At 48.8% G+C, this 18,981-nt stretch overlaps 1 protein-coding gene across 1 annotated transcript in view; it reads right to left on the bottom strand.

Moving 5' to 3' along the window:
- The window catches only part of FANK1 (fibronectin type III and ankyrin repeat domains 1), a 102,543-nt gene that overhangs the window by 12,130 nt on the left and 71,432 nt on the right, over positions 1–18,981 (bottom strand). The window contains exons 2-3 of the mRNA XM_046026979.1: positions 12,838–13,015; positions 6,274–6,398 (exon numbers count right to left, since the gene is read on the bottom strand). Of these exons, the coding sequence (XP_045882935.1) occupies positions 6,274–6,398; positions 12,838–13,015 (303 nt within the window). The remainder of the gene's footprint in view (positions 1–6,273; positions 6,399–12,837; positions 13,016–18,981) is intronic.

The following is an 18,981-nucleotide window of genomic DNA, read 5'->3' as shown; positions in this document are numbered from 1 at the left end:
CATTCACGTTGGCCTGGTCTCCCCGGAGCTGCTGGGGGGCTGGGGTGCAGAAGGGGCCCGTTCACAGAGGGGGGAGCACCATGAGAAAGCGCGATGACGAGGGAAAGCCTGCCAGGCAGAGAGGAGCAAGGAGGGGAAGCCTGCAAACGACTCCAGGAACACGGGGAAGGGGGGAGGAAGGGAGGGTGTCCCATCGTGTGGGGGGAACGTCAGGTCCTCGAGGAGAACAGAAGTGCAGAAAGGTGCAGAGTGTGACAATAAACGGCCAAAGGAGAGAAGCCCGTCTTCCAGGGCTTGCTTCACACTCCTGTGCGTTTCTCATTGCTTGAATGGTTTGGCGTAAATGGAACACACGCGAAGCACTTAGCAGAGCACCTGGCACATCCTGAATACCCAACACGCATCCGCTGTGGAGGCGGGGGGAAGGGCAGCGGCCACTGTCCTTGTCCCCGCCGTTGTCACGCCCCGCCCCTCACACTGGAGCAGACCTCGCTGACCCGGATGGGTACTGAGTTCACAATCCCCAGTTCCAGTCAGCAACAAGGTCTCTTCCATTCACTCACACGTTTATTAAGTCACTTGCGTGCCCAGTCTTGACCCTCAGGGTCCCAGAGAGAACAAGACCAGCGTGCTCCTCTCCTTTGCCATTTACACAGTAGCACCGGCTTCGAACCTGTCATCATCTGAAACCCTGGAGGAAAACACCCATCTCCGACCTGTCCTCCCGCACTGCCCCGAGACTGACTCCTGGGGCTCACTCACCCATCCCGGTCAGCGAGGCCCGCTAGGGAGAACTCCTGGGACGGGGACTGTAAACTCGGTACCCATCCCGGTCAGCGAGGCCCGCTAGGGAGAACTCCTGGGACAGGGACTGTAAACTCAGTACCCATCCCGGTCAGCGAGGCCCGCTAGGGAGAACTCCTGGGACGGGGACTGTAAACTCGGTACCCATCCCGGTCAGCGAGGCCCGCTAGGGAGAACTCCTGGGACAGGGACTGTAAACTCAGTACCCATCCCGGTCAGTGAGGTCCGCTAGGGAGAACTCCTGGGCCCCGGAGCCCCTTTTCTACTCGTTTCCATGGAAGATTGTAACTGGGCACATTATGAACTGGGAAACCGGGGTGGGGCGGCCAGCAGGTGCAGTGATCACGGCAGAACGACCTCTAGCTGATCCCCTTGTTCTCCTGGTAAAAAAAATAAATAAATAAAATAAAGCCAAGTAAAAACTGTTTCTGAAATGCCAATTTTGTCTGCGAGTGCTTGCCAATCTCCAAAACACTTTTTAGCCACACTGTGCTTCCTTATCTTTCCACACATAGTTTTAGACCAAAAGCTTCAAAGAAAAGTATCACAATAAACCGTCAAAGGGCAAGGCCCCCCACTGTCCCTGACCTTCCAAGGAAGATCATGCCTAGCCCGGTGGTTCCACTGGGTGGGGGGGGGGGCTCCAGAAGGGAACGCCTCCCCCCACCCCAACGCCACCACCAAGAGGACATTTGGTAAAACCTGGAAATATTTTTGGTTATCACACCTTAAAGGTTGGTGCTACTGGCATCTAGTGGGTAGAGGCCCGGGATACTGACGATCCTACCTGCACACAATGAGAATTATCCAGCCCCCAAACGTCAACGCGCCAAGGCTGAGAAAGCCTGGGCTAGAGTACGATGGACTTAAAATGATCTGTTGGGTGATGCATCCCTGCTTTAGTGGACGAAATAAACCCTGGAAAGTTTCCCTTCCTTCTCACTTCCCAGGAAGGAGGGGAGGAGTGGGATGGTGGTGGTACACACCCCCAGCCAGCTCCCTCTTGGGACTCACAAACTTCAACGGCCACCAAAAATACAAAAACAACTATCGCATAGAATCATCTAGAAGAACATTGGAAGCTCATCCTATTTCTACTAAATTTTAAAATAGGACATCCTAATTCAAATATTATCCATTAAGCTCTATCTAGGACTCTACACCATCCTTTTTTTTTTAATTCTTCAGACCACAAAAGAGAGCCAGGAAGGCAGAGTGAGTTGTCTGAGACCAAGCGGGTAAGCGTGGGCAACGTCAGAGCTCGCTTCGCTCCGTGCTGAGGTAGCCAAGCAACTCATCATGTGCTTCCCACCTTACTAAACTTTGAAAACAAGCAGACTTCGTCAATAAACAAACGTGCTCCCCCGGAACAAAGTGGTAAATGAAAGGGTATGCCAAAGCCTAAAAAGTTCCAGGAAAGCGCGAACTTCTTAAGATCCTAAACCAAGTTCTAAAAGCACGTGTGGCATCCGCAGTGCTTCCGCTCTGACCCACCGCCAGTCTACAACGTCGGTCTTACCTGGCCAGTCCAGCTCTTGGCTTGGGGGGGGGGGGCACTTCCTGGTCCCTCCTACCCAGGAGGCCTGCAGCATGCAAATATTGGAAAATCAAAGAAAGTCGTATCGTGCTTAGAGGCGTGAGGACGGTGTGCAGCAAAGACCAGGGTATTTTGACAGTAGGCCATCACTGAAAGGAATGTATTGCCCTATTTCAGCTTCTGCAAGAGGTGATCAGAGCCCTCATAACTTACTCTGAGGACAAAAGGACCCCTCCCAGAAGGGAAGGAGCACAGCGCTACGGCTAACCATTCCCTGTTTGCGGAGTTTCCGCGCAAGGAAGCGATACTTCTCGTTCGGGGCATAGATGCTCTTTCTCGGCACTGACTCATTAACCCCGCTCAGACCACTGCCGGGAAGGCAGAGAGTCCTGAGGATCAGCACCAGACCAGACGCAGCTCAACCTGGGCTCGTGAAAGTCTCCGTTTATATGAATCAGAAGAGGAATAAGTGAAAGGGTCCTGTTCGCAGAACGGAGCGGAGCAGTTTTTTCTCCCTCCCACTACAGGCAAGAGTCACAAAGAGAGGAAATTCCAGGGTGAGCCAAACGTTCCACTCCTCCTACCCCTGAATCCTCGAAGACATGGAGGGCCTGGCCCAGGGGATCGCCATCCATACGTACAACCGAATGCAGAGAAGCCAGGCTGTGCCTCTGCGGGTTTGTTCGGCTGACGTTAATGCTAAATCCATGCCGCCCCGGGCAGGATGTCTGCAAGTGCCCCCCCCCGCCCCCCTGCCCTACCACCGCACTGGATGGAACTCATCAGGCAGGGCCAGGAGAGGGGACACCCAGGAGGAGGGGAAAGCCATTGCCCTGTTCTGTAAGAGGGTCATTTAGTGGCGGATGTGGCCGCAGATATTCTAACACGGCAGTAACACCTTCCTGGGTGGAATTCAGTCTCTGTTAGAAGCAGTGAATAAATGATGAGCTCATTGGAGGAGAGATTTGCCAATTAACAAGCAGAAGCTGCTTTTCTCTTTTTAAGGGCCCAACTGATTAAAATTGCATGCCTCATTTAAGCAAGAGTCTTGTGTACTTTACCTGGAATTAAAAAAATAAAAAGAGCTGAGCATCCTTTATTCAAACAAAGTACATGGTTTCGTGATTCATTAAAAACACTTTCAAACTGAACGCAAGGGATCAACCCACAGAAGCATTTTTTACTTGTTTTGGAAAATATGCACATTTTTAATTCTTCGTTTAGCATGATCAACCTCCTTAAGGGAGTCTGCTTTGGGTATGATAAATAGAATAATAGTATCAGGGAGCAGCAGTCAGCAGGAAGAGGGTCCGGGACCACTGCCACCCAGGAGAGCCCCCCAAGTCTGAGAGTCCGTCCCCCCAGCAGCCCAGCGCTGTGACCAGACTGCAAAAGGAGCAGGAAGCCCTGTGTGAGATCAACACCAGGAACCATGTCTCCATCACACCCTGGTCCTTGCAGGAGGTTTGGTCTAGTGACCCACGGAAGCCACGGGCTGCGGGGACAAATGCTCTGGACCCCAGACCACCTCTCTGTGGCTGCCTCTGGGAAGCCAGCTCAGTAGGAAGTCGGCACCGTCCTGGCCAGCTGATGGAAAGCTACAATGGTTTCTGCCTTCCCGAAGAGCTCTGAATGGGAAGCGAGCGCCACATCAGCTCTGGCCGGAGGGTCCTGCAGCCCCTGCCCTGGCATGGATATGGCAGGAGCAAAGATGCCAGTGGCGAGCAGAGGCTCACCGTGGCTGGCTCTGCATCCTATTCACCTTCCCCGTGCAGGTCAAGGGGATGCTGCCCAGCCCGTGGGACACACGTGCATCTCCCCACAGGCAAGAGTGTGAGCTGAGAAAATCTGTGTTTCCCTCCTCATCCTAATTCTGCCTCTGGGCCTCCCCATTCCCCATCCGTCCACCCATGCACCGTGACCTTTTACACCAGACATGACTGACCCATCATGTCCTCCACTTTGGAAGCACACAAGTCAGTGGGAGACGAAGAAGATGAAAGATACATAAAATAAGATGGGCTGGGTGTTATCAGAGGGGGTGAGACCCAGCCGGGTACCAGCAGGGACACAAGGGACCGCCCCCGAGCAGAGCTGTGCCTGGACAGTGGCAGGCAGAGGCGGGGAAGGGGCACTGGGAAAAGGGGGCTCTGAGGCCGGACGCTCCAGAGAAAAGGGGCAAAGGCAGAGGAGTGCAGGAGGGGCCGTGGCTGGCTGGGGCCAGCGGGACAGGAGGGAGCACAGTAGCCCAGCGTCCCCTAGAGAGTCCATCCAAACACTGGGTTCCCCTTTGCCGACTCTTCTCCTGCCCCAGAGACCAACTCACACTCCGCCGCTCTGCCTTTTCCCCTAAAAGCTCCAGGGCTCCTGGTCTCCCAGAGGAAGGAAATGCTTTCACCGCCACCACAGGAAGGACAAGCCCTCTTTCCTGACCCGCGTCACTGTAACTGAGCGTTCCACTCAGAAAGTCTCCGTGGAAATTATGCGTCTTTGCAGAGAGCAGGGCACCTTGGGACAGGGACACCCCTCCCAACTGTCACTGAATTCTCAGTTTGCCAAACTGAGACCCAACTCCCCCGTGCCCTGTCTGCAAACTAAGAGGTGATAGGCTAACTCAAAACCTTAATCATCTTTAATCCACATAAAAATCCAAATGAGAAAAACCTTGAGAGGCTCTTAACGCTAAAAACAAACCGAGGGCTGCTGGAGGGCAGGGGGAGGAGGGATGGGGTAACTGGGCGACGGGCATCCAGGAGGCACGTAAGGTGATGAGCACTGGGTGGTCCACGCAACTGATCAATTATTGAACGTGGTATCTGAAACCAATGACGTACTGTCGGTTGGGTAATTGAATTTAAATTTTAAAAAAACCTCTCCAAATAAATGCATAAAGGACACGGCTGAAAGCCACAGAAGGACAAGGCTATGTTTTCTTCCTGTATGGAAGTGTGTGCACCCACACACGCCCTATGCAATAGGGGCCAAAACTTTAAAATGACTTTTACTCGCAGGAGGAAGACCTCCATTGTGCAACTGAGAGAAGATGTTTGTGCCCTCATCGAGTGGGCCGCGAAGAGCGTTTCCGACCATTTTGATCTTTTCCACATTCTAGACACACACACATCTTTAAAACACTTCAAAATACCAATCGCAGCAAACATCGGAACCCTCAGGCGGGACCGGGAGAAGGACATGCAAGGTCAGAGGCGGCGTGGCCAGCCCCTCGCCACGTGCACGCTTGCATGCATGTGTGTGTGTGTGTGTGTGTGTGTGTGCGTGTTGTATGTGCGTGTGTGGGTGTGTGCTGGTGGGTGTTCATTCTTCCTCACAGCCCCCCCCGGAATCCGAGTCGTGTGTCAAAACAGAAAACTGAGGTGGTTCAAAAGAGACAAAATACTTTCTAGGCCTTGTCACCCAAGGCACAGCCGGACAGGCAGACTGTTTCTCGGCCCACACCCCCTGCCCTCTTCCTAGGAAAGGCGACTCTACCCTTTTGTCCTTTTAGTCCTGAATGTGCACTCCCAGGGCGGGGCCGGGCCCAGCACAGCTCTCCCCGTCTGTAAAAGCACCAACTTCCCTCCTGCTGCCGCCTGGCCGAGCCAGTGAACAGTTGCAGCACAGTCTTGAAAAATGGGAGCGTTTCAGGGCACCCGAGGGGCTCACTCCATTAAGCCTCTGCCTTCAGCTCAGGTCATGATCTCAGAGTCCTGGGATCGAGCCCAACATCAGGCTCTCTGCTCAGCAGGGAGTCTGCTTCTCCCTCTCCTTCATGCTCATGCTCTCTCTGTCTCTCTCAAATAAATAAATTTTTTTTAAATGGAAGGGTTTCTGCTTCCAGAAAGGCTCAGCAGGAGGCAGGGTATTTGTACCTCCATATGGCTCATTGTCTCCATTGATCTTTGGATAAAGGGGTGTGGTGTTTGTATACTCACTGGTTGTAGATACAGAGACCACTGGGCTGTACTCATATTCACCAGAGGGACTGGTGACCTTCAGTCGGAATTTGTACAGTGTTCGTGGTTCCAGACCTTCCACAACATGCTTTGTTGCGTATCCCCTAGAAGGGAGGAGACACGCACAATCAGGACACCCAGTGATCAAATCAGCACGCTCTAAAAGTCGCTAAGAGCAGGAGGAAGCAATGCGTGAATGCTACCTACTTCCTGTATGATCCCACCTCGGCTGCTGTCAGTCTCCCTCCTAGATGGAGGGTGCCCTGAGTGCAAAGGATAAGTCACACATCCGTCCCTTCCCACCCTGCCCGGGTTGCAGAGTCAGGAGAAAACACAGGACTTTTTTTTTTTTTTTTTTTTGCTTTAAGCACAACTACTAAGTTTGGGGGTGGTTTGTTATGCAGCAAGAGATAACAGATACTAACTGATACATCACGTCATCCACAAAGAAGAAACCAGCACAAAGACAATGAAGAAATGATACCAGTGGCATGAAGAAAAACATCTGAGTTAAGAAACCAAGAAAACAAGACAGTTAAAAGTCAATATAAATATATTTACCATAAAAGTGAAAGCTCTAAAACCAAAATAAGTATTCAGTAAAACTGCATGGTTTTAAAAATCATTATCATCACCAGCGAAAACAGATCCACCTAGCCCAAAGTGAGTTCAAGAGTAGGTAGATTTCCTCGTTATGTGAGCGCGTGTCCGTATCTATCGTTATAGGATTCGTAGAAACCAGGAATCGGAGAGACTGAACCCTGGATTTGTGGCTTCTGAAAAGACCTTGAGGAGCAAAAATTGAGTATCATATCCAAGCTTCAATGGAATTCAGTGTCAGGGGTCAAAGACCTAGCATCCTTTCAGACCACCATAAAATCAGAGTGTTCCCAGTAAGGTCCAGTGTTGCTAAGTATCCTCCGGTCTTGCTGAAGCAAGAAGCACCTTCACTCCCTAGAAAGAGGAATCACACGACTGTTCAGAAAACAGAAGTCACTGGCACAACTAGGGAAGGCTGGAGGCTCTCCCTTGAATCGAGAGGATGCCAGGAGAGTACCAGACCCACACAGGGGCCCTGGTACTCTGCAGCGATTGCCGCCCAGCCATGGGGGGACAAACGGAAGGCATTCAGCAAGCTCGTGGAAAAAGTGCAGGTTCCCACGGCCCAGGCATGGTACCTAAATGAATGAGACAATCTTGGGACTTTACCACAGTAGAGCAGAGCCGAAAGTCTAACACACGCCTGTATTTTTGTTATTAGTCCCTAAGCAAATATTTGATGTGGCAGCTGAACAAACATGGAACCTAAGAAACCCAATACTGGAACACCTAAAGAGCTGGTTGTCAGACTTGCCCTCTCTCTCTATGCTCCCTCTGCCCCCAGTTCCAATCCAGTCTCCTGCTGGGGACTGTCCCCTTGCCCAGCTGCTGCTCCCTGACATCTCTACTTGGCCACCACCTGATGCCCCCGCTGAGTCTCTCCTCCTCTCTCCACCCCTGTCTTCCCATCTTTGTTCTTGGCAATGCTCAGGCCCAGTCCCCTCACACCACCTGTGGAAGATGAGATTATTGTTCCCAAATATTTGGGGACAATTTGGGGACAGAACAAGGGTCCTGTTCCCCCTGCCCTGTCAAACTCAGACACGACCGTAGGACTTGCTTTAAGCAAGGAAGCAGAAGCAGGAGTGAAATGTATCATTCTGGGTGGAAGCTTCTAGAAACAGTATGGCCTGCCCTCTGCCCACGGCCACAGTGACTGGCGACCTCCAGACAGAGGCTGCTCCCTCAGCCCGGGCGGACGTGGAAGTCAGACACCGTGGAATGGAGCCACAGCCAACACACCAAGAGTGTCCTGTGGGAAACTGTTGTCCTAAAGCACAGAGACTCTGAAGCTGAGGTTTAACGCAGCCTGACTCGCCTGTCCAGGAGGGGCAGGTCTAGATCTAACCCTTGATGCTCCTCTTTCTCTCCCATCTCGTATCTGAGCCACCAGCGAAGTCTTCAAGTCTGTCTTTCAAACCATCCTAAACTCAGCTATGGCTCGCCCGGTTCCATCCTCTCCACCTCACTCACTGTAAAAGCAATGGCTGCCTTGCGCCTCCCTGGGCCTGTTCTCACCTCAGCAGCTAGAACGATCGTCAGAGAGCAAGAATGTCAACCAGGCCCTGCCCCTCCACAGCTTAGCAGTCGCCTCTGGCTTTCCCGCCACCGCTCTGGCCGGCCACAGACCCCAGCGACAGCCTCGCTGACCTCATCCCCTGCCCTCTTCTCCTCACCCACTCGACTCCCCAGGGTTCCTGGAACATACCTGGCCAGTCCCATCTCAAGGGGGCTTTGCTTGCTATTTCTTCTACCTGGAATGTTCTTCTTTCAGATACTCTCCAGACTCCAGATCCGCCTCAGCTGCTTCTTTAGCCAGATGCGACCTTCTCAAGGAAACCTTCTTTACCTCTGCTCCAAACCCCCAACTTTTCCTACACTTTCTCCTTGGTCTTCTCACCATCTGTATTTACCTACTCTGCATTTTCACTTATATCTCTTATTTGTTTTTCTCATCATGAGGGAGGAATTTTTGTCGGTTTGTTCAGTGCACAACCCCTGCATCCAGCAGAGTCTGCAACATAGTAGGTACTCATTAATACATGCAGACCGAATGAATGAAATACAGGATAATCGTGAGTGAATGAATGAAATGCACAGTTGTCATAGGAAGTTAGAGGGGCAGACAATAATAGGTTAGTAACAAGGTTCTCAGTCGAGGTAGAATCTGACCCTGTGGAAGAAAGGGTGGGGTGAGGGGACACTGGTCCGACAGGGAAAACAGTTGAACATACACGCAGAAAAAATCAGGGTCTGTTCAAAGGACAGTAAACAGATCTCGTTGGAGGATTCATGCTCAGAAATAAGAGAGACAACAAGGCAGGCAGGCTGTAGGTGACCTGTGAAGGGCATCATGGATGGAGTCTGACTGTCATGCTTCCAGAAATGCAGACTCCCTGAAGAGAACTTGACAAAAGGATGGTTAGCAAGACAGAATGGACGGCTGGAAGGCAAGAGAAGACGGACGAGGCCCATGCATTCAGCAAACGCGCTCCTGGAGCGCATCAGGGAACGAGTCGGAAGATGGAGTCTGCATCCTCCTGGGGCAGAAATGCCACCACCTCGGGACGGAACAGACGAGGGGTTTGCAAAGGGAGAACTCACAAAACCAGTAAGGGTCTGTAGGGACATCCCCGATTCAGGATCGGCCAGCGGTGAACAGGGACAGAAACAGACAAGTAAAAAGGAAGTTCTTAAATCCTAATTCCAAGGTCAGATGTTCTAAACCACTTTTTCAAAGGAAGGCGTTGCTCCTCTTGAGGAAACCAGGAGAAAGCAGGGGAAGAGCGAAGGCGTCGAGATTAACACAGTCTCATTCTGCCACCTAGTGGCGGGCTTCGGCAGTCCCTTCTCGGAGGGCAGGCAAGCCTGGGGCTGGCGGTTGGCAGGTCTTGCTACCAGCTCCGTGATGCCAGACTCTCCTCCGGGAAGACCCCCCAGCAGGGCAGCACTCATGCCTCTGCAGAACGTGCAACACCCCGACAGACGCCCCGGGCTGGAGGCCAGTGCGTGGCTGCGCTCCGGGGCGGGGGCCGTCGCCCACCCCCCTCCTCCCAGGACTGCGGGCAAAGAGCATAGAGCACGGCCCCACCTGCAGCCCGATTGCAGGGTGGGCACCAGGGGACCCGGGAAAGAAAGGATATTTCTTCCCTTCCGCATACTCATACTTCCAATATCGTATTCATGCTTTCAGACTTCAGACGGAAATTACCTATTGGAGAATACCATGGCATGACCTTATTAAAACAACATTTTCGAGTCATGGGGCCAGAGTTATTTGCGGATGGTAACTATGTTTCAGATAAATGTGTTTGGTTTTCAGTGGAACAGAGTGGAGAGCCCAGATATGGACCCTCAACTCTATGGTCAAATAATCTTCGACAAAACAGGAAAAAATATTCAATGGAAAAAAGACAGTCTCTTCAATAAATGGTGCTGGAAAACTGGACAGCGATATGTAGAAGAATGAAACTCGACCATTCTCTTACACCGTACACAAAGATAAACTCGAAATGGATAAAAGACCTCAACGTGAGACAGGTATCTATCAGAATCCTAGAGGAGAACATAGGCAGTAACCTGTTCGATATCAGCCACAGCAACTTCTTTCAAGATATGTCTCCAAAGGCCAAGGAAACAAAAGCAAAAATGAACTTTTGGGACTTCATCAAGATCAAAAGCTTCTGCACAGCAAAGGAAACAGTCAACAAAACAAAGAGGCAACCCACGGAATGGGAGAAGATATTTGCAAATGACAGTACAGACAAAAGGTTGATATCCAGGATCTACAAAGAACTTCTCAAACTCAACACACACAAAACAGATAATCATATCAAAAAATGGGCAGAAGATATGAACAGACACTTCTCCAATGAAGACATACAAATGGCTATCAGACACATGAAAAAATGTTCATCATCACTAGTCATCAGGGAGATTCAAATTAAAACCACATTGAGATACCACCTGACACCAGTTAGAATGGCCAAAATTAGCAAGACAGGAAACAACGTGTGTTGGAGAGGACGTGGAGAAAGGGGAACCCTCTTACACTGTTGGTGGGAATGCAAGTTAGTGCAGCCACTTTGGAGAACAGTGTGGAGACTCCTGAAGAAATTACAAATAGAGCTTCCCTATGACCCTGCAATTGCACTGCTGGGTATTTACCCCAAAGATACAGATGTAGTGAAAAGAAGGGCCATTTGTACCCCAATGTTTATTGCAGCAATGGCTACGGTCGCCAAACTGTGGAAAGAACCAAGATGCCCTTCAACGGACGAATGGATAAGGAAGATGTGGTCCATATACACAATGGAGTATTATGCCTCCATCAGAAAGGATGAATACCCAACTTTTGTAGCAACATGGACGGGACTGGAAGAGATTATGCTGGGCGAAATAAGTCAAGCAGAGAGAGTCAAGTATCATATGGTCTCACTTATTTGTGGAGCATAACAAAGAACATGGAGGACATGGGGAGATGGAGAGGAGAGGGAGTTGAGGGAAACTGGAAGGGGAGATGAACCATGAGAGACTATGGACTCTGAAAAACAACCAGAGGGTTTTGAAGGGGCGGGGGGGTGAGGGGAGGGGGTGGAAGGTTGAGGAACAAGGTGGTGGGTAATAGGGAGGGCACGTACTGCATGGAGCACTGGGTGTGATGCCAAAACAATGAACACTGTTATGCTGTAAATAAACAAATAAAAAAAAAATGTGTTTGGTTTTTTTGTTGTTTTGGGGTTTTGCTTTTTGTTGTTTGTATCTTAAAAAAACAAAACCACAACCAACCAACCGTTCATTAAATCCCCAGGATATTATCATTCAGGGAAGAGTGAAATCCTCCGTTAACACCCTCAAGATCATCACGATGCCACCTTGAGAAAAGACTCGCAAAACTCCAGAGATGCCCTGGGCCTTGACGGCATCAGCCCCAGTCTGTGAGGCCGCCCTACAGCGCCCCGTGATGTTAGTCCCCGGGGGACGTGGGCCAAACGTACACCAGATCTCTGACATTTCTTACAACCTGAAATGATTCTACAATTATCTCAAGACTAATTAGAGTTCACAGCCATATTTGTATCGTGTTTTTGGTATCCCTAAGATAGTCGTTTCACAAGTGGTAAAGCAGTCAAAAGGAAGAAAGGAGTTGAAAAAAAAAAATGACTTCTTGATTACCCCAGTTACATTCATTTATTAATCCGTGGGACAAGTATTCAGATGGCCTGCAAAGTGCCGACGCGGCCTAGGGGCGGGGGCATTGGGTGTTACGCAAACAGGCATCTTTTCTGCCTCTCGCGGAATTTAAATACTAGTGGGAAGACGAAACGAACGTGCCAATGAGACAGATAATTCCAGCAGAGCCAGAGGATAGGAGAACATGAAACAAAGTCAGGATAGAGGGGTGCCTGGGTGGGAGGATGGCCATTTCCAAAAGCCTTTTGCGGAGCCTGTTCAACCTGATATTTGCATGGCATGAAGGAAACAGCCACGTGAAAAAAGACGGAAACACACTCAAGGTAACCTAACGAGGAAGACCCGGCCCCGGGGACCAGCACTGCCTGGGAACAGCTAACCGAGAACAGCAGAGTGCCAGGCGGTCCGGAGGCATCCTGGGCAGACAGGGGGGCCCTCGCCCACATCTCTGAACACAGCAGCCTCCTCCAATCTCAAATCCTCTTGATTGTGTCTCTACATTTTAGAGTTTTAAAATGTACCATTAGAATACTGCAGGAGCCAAAGAAGCTCTCGAAGGTAGAGGAGGTTTTGTTTCAGAGGGACCGCTCATGCTGATTTTCCAAAACTTCTAACTCATAAGCAGCATGCAAATGATGCTGGCTCACTTTTTCTTTCATTTCAGAATGAGTCTTGTTAGAGACAATAGAAACCATTCCAGCTCATCAGGAAATCAAAGCAGGATGTTAAGCAATTCAATATTGCACCTACGTATAAATGATACCGTAAGTGTGCATTTTGGGGTCTTCTTCTTCGATCGAGAACCTGAACCACTGCTCCTGAGGTCCTTGCCGTTTTGCTCGCTTTTCCAGATCCCAGTATAATTCGATGCTGTGATGAGTCACTTTGCCCACAACAGGTGGATGAGGCTTTGGGGATGGTGTGATTTCTAAAAAACAAAAAACAAACAAACAAACAAACAAAAACACAGACTTTCAGGACTCCATTCCATAAGGACCCGAGATCAGCCGAGTGCATTACAATAGGGAGAGATCACACTGTTTTCCTCCACATCAGGCACAGACGTAAGGACCCCTCCCTGCTGCTTGAAGAATACCGGAAAAGCTCAAGTGACAGAAAATCCAGCTGATGTAATGAGCTACCACATACTTCGTTGAGAAGATCGTTTCCTAATCCATCCATACAATAGTTCACTTAGGGACTGTTCCAAAACGTTTTTTGTAATGTAGATGACAAAGGATTGATTTCTCTTCTAGATAAACAGCTCTTGCAGACTAACCAAGGGAGAAACCCAAAGGCTAATAACCAACCAGATGAAAGATGAGCAGCGCACAAAACATTGAAAACAAACAGCCCGTACAATGTCCAAACAGACATCAGTGTTCCCTACTGGCCACAGAAATTGATTACAATTGTATATAACTTCATATCCAGTCAGACGCTCCAGACGAGAGAGCATAACCAGGAGAGGTGACCGTGTAGGGAGAGGACAGTCTCAAACATTGTTGGCAGGGAATTGGGAATTCTAGCCTTCTTAGGAAGCAATACAGCAGCAAGTGTTAAAATTAAACATACCTATAGCCGCCTCTCCAGCTGTCCCATGCCTGCAGAAATCAGAGCACCAAAGCACAGAGGGACACCTCTACAAGGACAGGAAATGCTGCAGTTTTTAGCAGGTTACGGCAAACAAGAGATGACCCACTGATAAGCGAATGGTCGAATAAATGATGACATGTCCTTAGCGTGGGATATTACATGGTCCTTTAAAAATCAACTGTAATATAACATAATAAAAAATGTATATATTAAAAAAAAAATGAACTAGTTCTAGACTAGATGACTTGGAAGGATTTCCAGAAGGTATTCTTGCATGAGATGCAGAGAAAGATGCGGAGGAAAATACAGGTTATTCTGTTGCTGTGGAAGAAGACAAGGGGCGCAGCGCACCAGGGTGGTCAGCATCTAGCTGCTGTGTTTCGTGTTAGCTTCGCCTCCCCTGTGAGATGTTTGAGTTCCTTGAGGGCTGGGTCCATGTCTTATACTTTTTTTTTTAAGATTTTATTTATTGGGAGAGAGGACACCAGCAGGCGGAGGGAGAAAGAAAGAACTTAAGCAGGCTCCATGCCCAGTGCAGAGCCCAACGCGGGGCTTGATCTCAGAACCCTGGGATGGTGACCTGAGCCGAAATCAAGAGTCAGATGCTTAACCAACAGAGCCACCCAGGCGCCCCAGATATCTGACACTTGTCTTAAAAACCGTCTGTATCTCACAGGGCCTTTCGGGCCTCAGAAGTATCAGTGATTTTCCAGACTCGCTATTCACTAAGAAAGGGTCTTGTACCTCCCAGAAGCCCTGTCTTGGGCAGCGGACCCAGAGACCACAGTCTACTCCCCGCAGACTCCAGGGTATCCTGCAATGTAGCCGTCTTTGAGGAAGGCAGGGCTGCCCTGATCTTGCCTGCTCCAGGCCAGGGGGACAGACAACCACCAATTTCCTTTCCTTCCTCTGGATACACCAGGGGACAGCCTGCAAGCTCATTTTTCTCAACTTTATTTTCCTAATATTTATCGAAAGCATGGCATGATGGAGTTGACTAGACCTGGGTTTCAATTCATGCTCTGAAACAATCAAAAGTATTCAAAGTGTTGTGTGATAACTCACCAGCCTGCGGAGTCGCGAATTCCAGAGTACTGCATACGATGCTACCTTACCCAGCAGCTAACAAGAGCTAGGTCTGCATGTAACCTAGGTAAATCTCAATGAGGGGGTGAAAATCCCATGTTCAAAGGATCTGCCCCATCGCACTGCTTCAGTTTTTACAACACAACGCTACGTATTGTTTGTGAATACACAAATAGGCGGTGAAAGTTGAGTGTGCGCTGGGGAAGAATGCCCACCACCAGGACAGAGTTATCGCGAAGACTTCGGGGAAGGGACGGGGAGATCATGGGGAGGGAGACTTGCCACTGATTTGTAGGGTTTCCGTTCTTTAAGAATTTAAGACTTATTTGGCAAAATGCTTCATTATAAACCTATGTGGCCCATGGGGCTGTATGATGTTCAATACTTGAAATATTAAGAACTATAAAAATGACTAATGTGACTCATGGGGCTGTTGGTTTCCTTAGAGAAACCCATTTCAGCGTTCTACGTGCTAATTAATATCTGTGCGGGAAAGAACACATGAGCACCTCCTACCTGCCAGACACTCACCTTCTGGTACCAGCATCTCCTTTAAGCCCAGCAACACTGCCTGGCACGTACTGGAGACGCACACCCTGACATTATGACACCTGTGCTTTCATTTTTCTTTTCTTTCCAGAGCCTTCTAGAACCATCCAAAGACCAGGACTAATAGACTGTTGCAGATAACCCCCAATATAATTAGAAGCCAAGTAAAACTCCCATTCCAAAGAAGCCTGGCTGAGAACCCCAGTCAAAATCAAGATAGGCAAGAAACTCTAATTTAATGCCAAATTTTGAAATGGACAAGTCAAATGGCTCACCATGAATTTATGTGAGGAATATAAAGATCATGTTCCCGGTCATGCTGGGTGAGGAGCATTAAGGAGGGCACGGGATGTAATGGGCACTGGGTGCTCTGTAAGACTAATGGGTCACTGACCTCTACCTCTGAAACTAACAACACATTGTATGTTAATTAATTGAATTTAAATTAAAAAAATATTCCCCATTATGCAAGCGTTTCTCTTGCCTTGCTTTTTACTAATCATCGATACAGTAAATTAACGAGAGACCTCGGTCTGTGAGCTCAGCATGGACGATCAGACCTCTGTGCCTGAACTTGGCACCAGTTCCACCAAACGTGGCCATGTGCCCACATCCGGCAGCAGTCTCAGGATGGTCAGGGTCCCCCTGCTGTCTATCACCCCTCCCCCTGATGTGGCTTGCCAGAAAAGGTGTGCTGTTTGGCAAGTTGATTTGTTGTTGTTCCTCATTTAATTTTTTTTTTTTTTTTTAAGGATGATCCAAATCTCCCTGGCCCACGGCCTCACCATGGTCTAGCACTCGTGAGCGAAGGCTTACCGAGCGCACCACCATGGTAGCTGCAGACAGACTGTGGCTGAGACCCGTTCCGCACGGCAGTCATACCCCAACACTGAAGGTTTGTGCACAGACCAGCGAGGCTACGCTCTAAGTCTTCCTTACAGAACAACAAAGCTTCCCACAATGTGAATCTCCACCCGGGCAAGAAGTGCTTTGGGCGGAAAGCTATTCATGCCAGACAGGACCCTTATGGTCAGGACATGAACGAGCATTCTCATCAGGGAAGAGTTCTGGTTTTGGGGGGGTTTTTTAGGGTGGCCAACAAAATGAAACAGCAGATGAGACCAAAGTTGTCTTGGTCTTTGGCCAACCTCCAGTCATTTGACAGGTGTGTTTTAACCCTTACGACACTGTACTTAGTTTGTGTTTTTCTTTCATAAAAATTCTGGTATTTTTGTCATGACCTGCTATTATACACATTTCAGGAACTGGTTTTAGGATCCTAAAACATATGTACAAACAGGCTACAGGCCCAAGTCCCAGCCTCGGGATGCCCAGGGAACAAAGGGCCGGGACAGCACTGAGCCTCTGTGCGAGCCGACAGCTATGGCCAGGACGAGACCAGCGGCTGGGAGGGGGTCAACAAAATACCCATGAGCCCACCCAGGGCCAGCACTGCAATACATGCTGTCTGGTCAGTTACCGGTTCACCTTCCCTACGACTGTAGGTGGAGATAACAAAAACCCTCCTACCCTTATAAAGTATCAAGAGACACAGAGAGGTTAAAGAACTGCCCAAGGTCAGACCACAGTATTAGGCAAAACCAGGCAATCTGACTCAGGAGTCCCTATTTAACCCTGAGCTATACTGCCTCCTAGGAGCAGAGATCGAAAAGTTAGACCTGGGTGAAAAATCTTTTCATTCAATCTAAAGTTTTCTTCAAACCCTTCGTTTTATTTTTATTTTAACTCCAGTGTAATTAACACAGTGTTATGTTAGTTTCCGGTGTACAACATAATGGTTCAATGGTTCCATATCTTACTCGGTGCTCATCAAGATAAGTGTCTTCTCAATCCCCTTCCCCTTTCTCCCTCAGCCCCCCGGCCACCTCCCCTCTGGTAACCGTCAATGTGGTCTCTAAGAGTTGAGAGTCAGGTTTTGTTTTGTTTTTTTGTTTTTTTCCAAACCATTCATTTTAAGTAAGTCTTGACTTGTGAACCAGCTTAAACCCCAGGAAACTGAAAAGGAGCATGAGAAGTTGACAAGAAAAATGGAGACCCCCATTGTCTGAAGTGCCGGGATGTTGCAGACAGGAGGGAGAAGGGAGGAGAAGTCCCTCCCGGCCCTGGGGTCAGGGAGACCACTTATCTTCGGGAACTCAGTCCACAAAACAGAACATGGTCTGAGAAGAGCACAGAACCTTAAGTAGGGGCCAAGAAGGCAGAGAGGTTTCGCTGCCATTCACCTTGACACTGTGAACGTGGGTAGGAAGCCAGCTGGGTGCCTCTCCGTGTCCAGCATGGAATGTGGAGGGAAAGATGGCAGTAAGAGGCCAAGAAACGGTTATTATAGGGTCTGGAGTAAACAATTAGTGAGATCCCCCCTAGAGAAATCTGCCAGGCCAGGGAGTACACATCATACTGGAAAACTAGGCTACATTGAGTGCACGACCAATACAGGCACAAATTCCTCTATTTTTCTATTTTGTCACCCCACGCTTTACGAGGAAGCTAGAATTGCGACCGGGCGGGGGCGGTGGTGAGTGTATCTACCATCCCAGCTCTGACTCCCTCTACTCTAGGAGTAACTGAGTGGCTATATGACAAGTCACATATCTTAAGGTGACTAAAAATCAACATTTAAAAAAAAATGTTTTTGAGAGAGAGAAAACGAACAAGCAGGGAGGAGGGTCAGAGAGCAAGAGGGAGAAGAAGGGTCTCTGCTAAGCAGGGAGCCCGCTGCGGGACTCCATGCCAGGACCCTGAGATCACAACCTGAGCTGAAGACAGACACTTAAACAAATGAGCCACCCAGGCGCCCTTAAATTAGTATTTTTTAAAAATTCGAAAGCTCACCTTTTTGCTATTTAACCAAGATGTTCGTATCCATATTCGTATTTATCTTCTATCATAACCACTATTTGGGGAATTACTTTTACAAGTTTTATAAAATGAGTGTACAACACACCACAAACATACACCAACAGACACAAGTTAAGATGCTACTTTGTTATTTTAATTCCAGGATAGTTAATATACAGTGTTAGAGGCTACTTTTCATACAGAACTTTTAGAACTCTTTTTCCTATGAGTATCAGATCTCTTAAAAGATGCTTTTGCTTAAGTCTGATAACCAGTGCCAAAATTTAGACAATCACAGAATCTCATGTCACAAGCTCTGGCTTAAAACTTAACTTTCCCGACGATACCAACAAAAAGGGAGAAACAAACCTTACCTTCAACTTTGTGTGGTTTCTTTAAACAGTTGGTAGGTTCTCTCCATCGTGGCTAACTTATCTGAAAAGTTTTCCAATAGGAAACAGGTTGGTGGTGGCCGAGGTCAGGGTGGAAGGAGGGGAGCGATGTGGGGGGGCGTGGGGGGGATAGCAAAGGGGAGGAATGTATGAGCTTCCAGCTGCAAAGTAAGTCAGAAGAACATAATGCACCACGGACATGGTAAACATATGGAAACACCATCGTTCTACATCTTTGCAAGTTGGTAAGAGCAGATCTTTAAAAGTCCTCATTACAGGAAGCAAAGAAAAATGTTTCTAACTAAGTGTGGGAACCGATGGTAACTAGACTCCCTATGGGACCTCAGGGTCACATACACAAAGATTGAATCACTCTGTTGTACACCTGAAACTCATGTTGTAGGTCAATTAT

Source organism: Meles meles, chromosome 13, assembly GCF_922984935.1.
Source record: "Meles meles chromosome 13, mMelMel3.1 paternal haplotype, whole genome shotgun sequence".
In the NCBI taxonomy this organism is placed as follows: domain Eukaryota; kingdom Metazoa; phylum Chordata; class Mammalia; order Carnivora; family Mustelidae; genus Meles; species Meles meles.
This window is presented reverse-complemented; position numbering and strand designations above follow the sequence as displayed.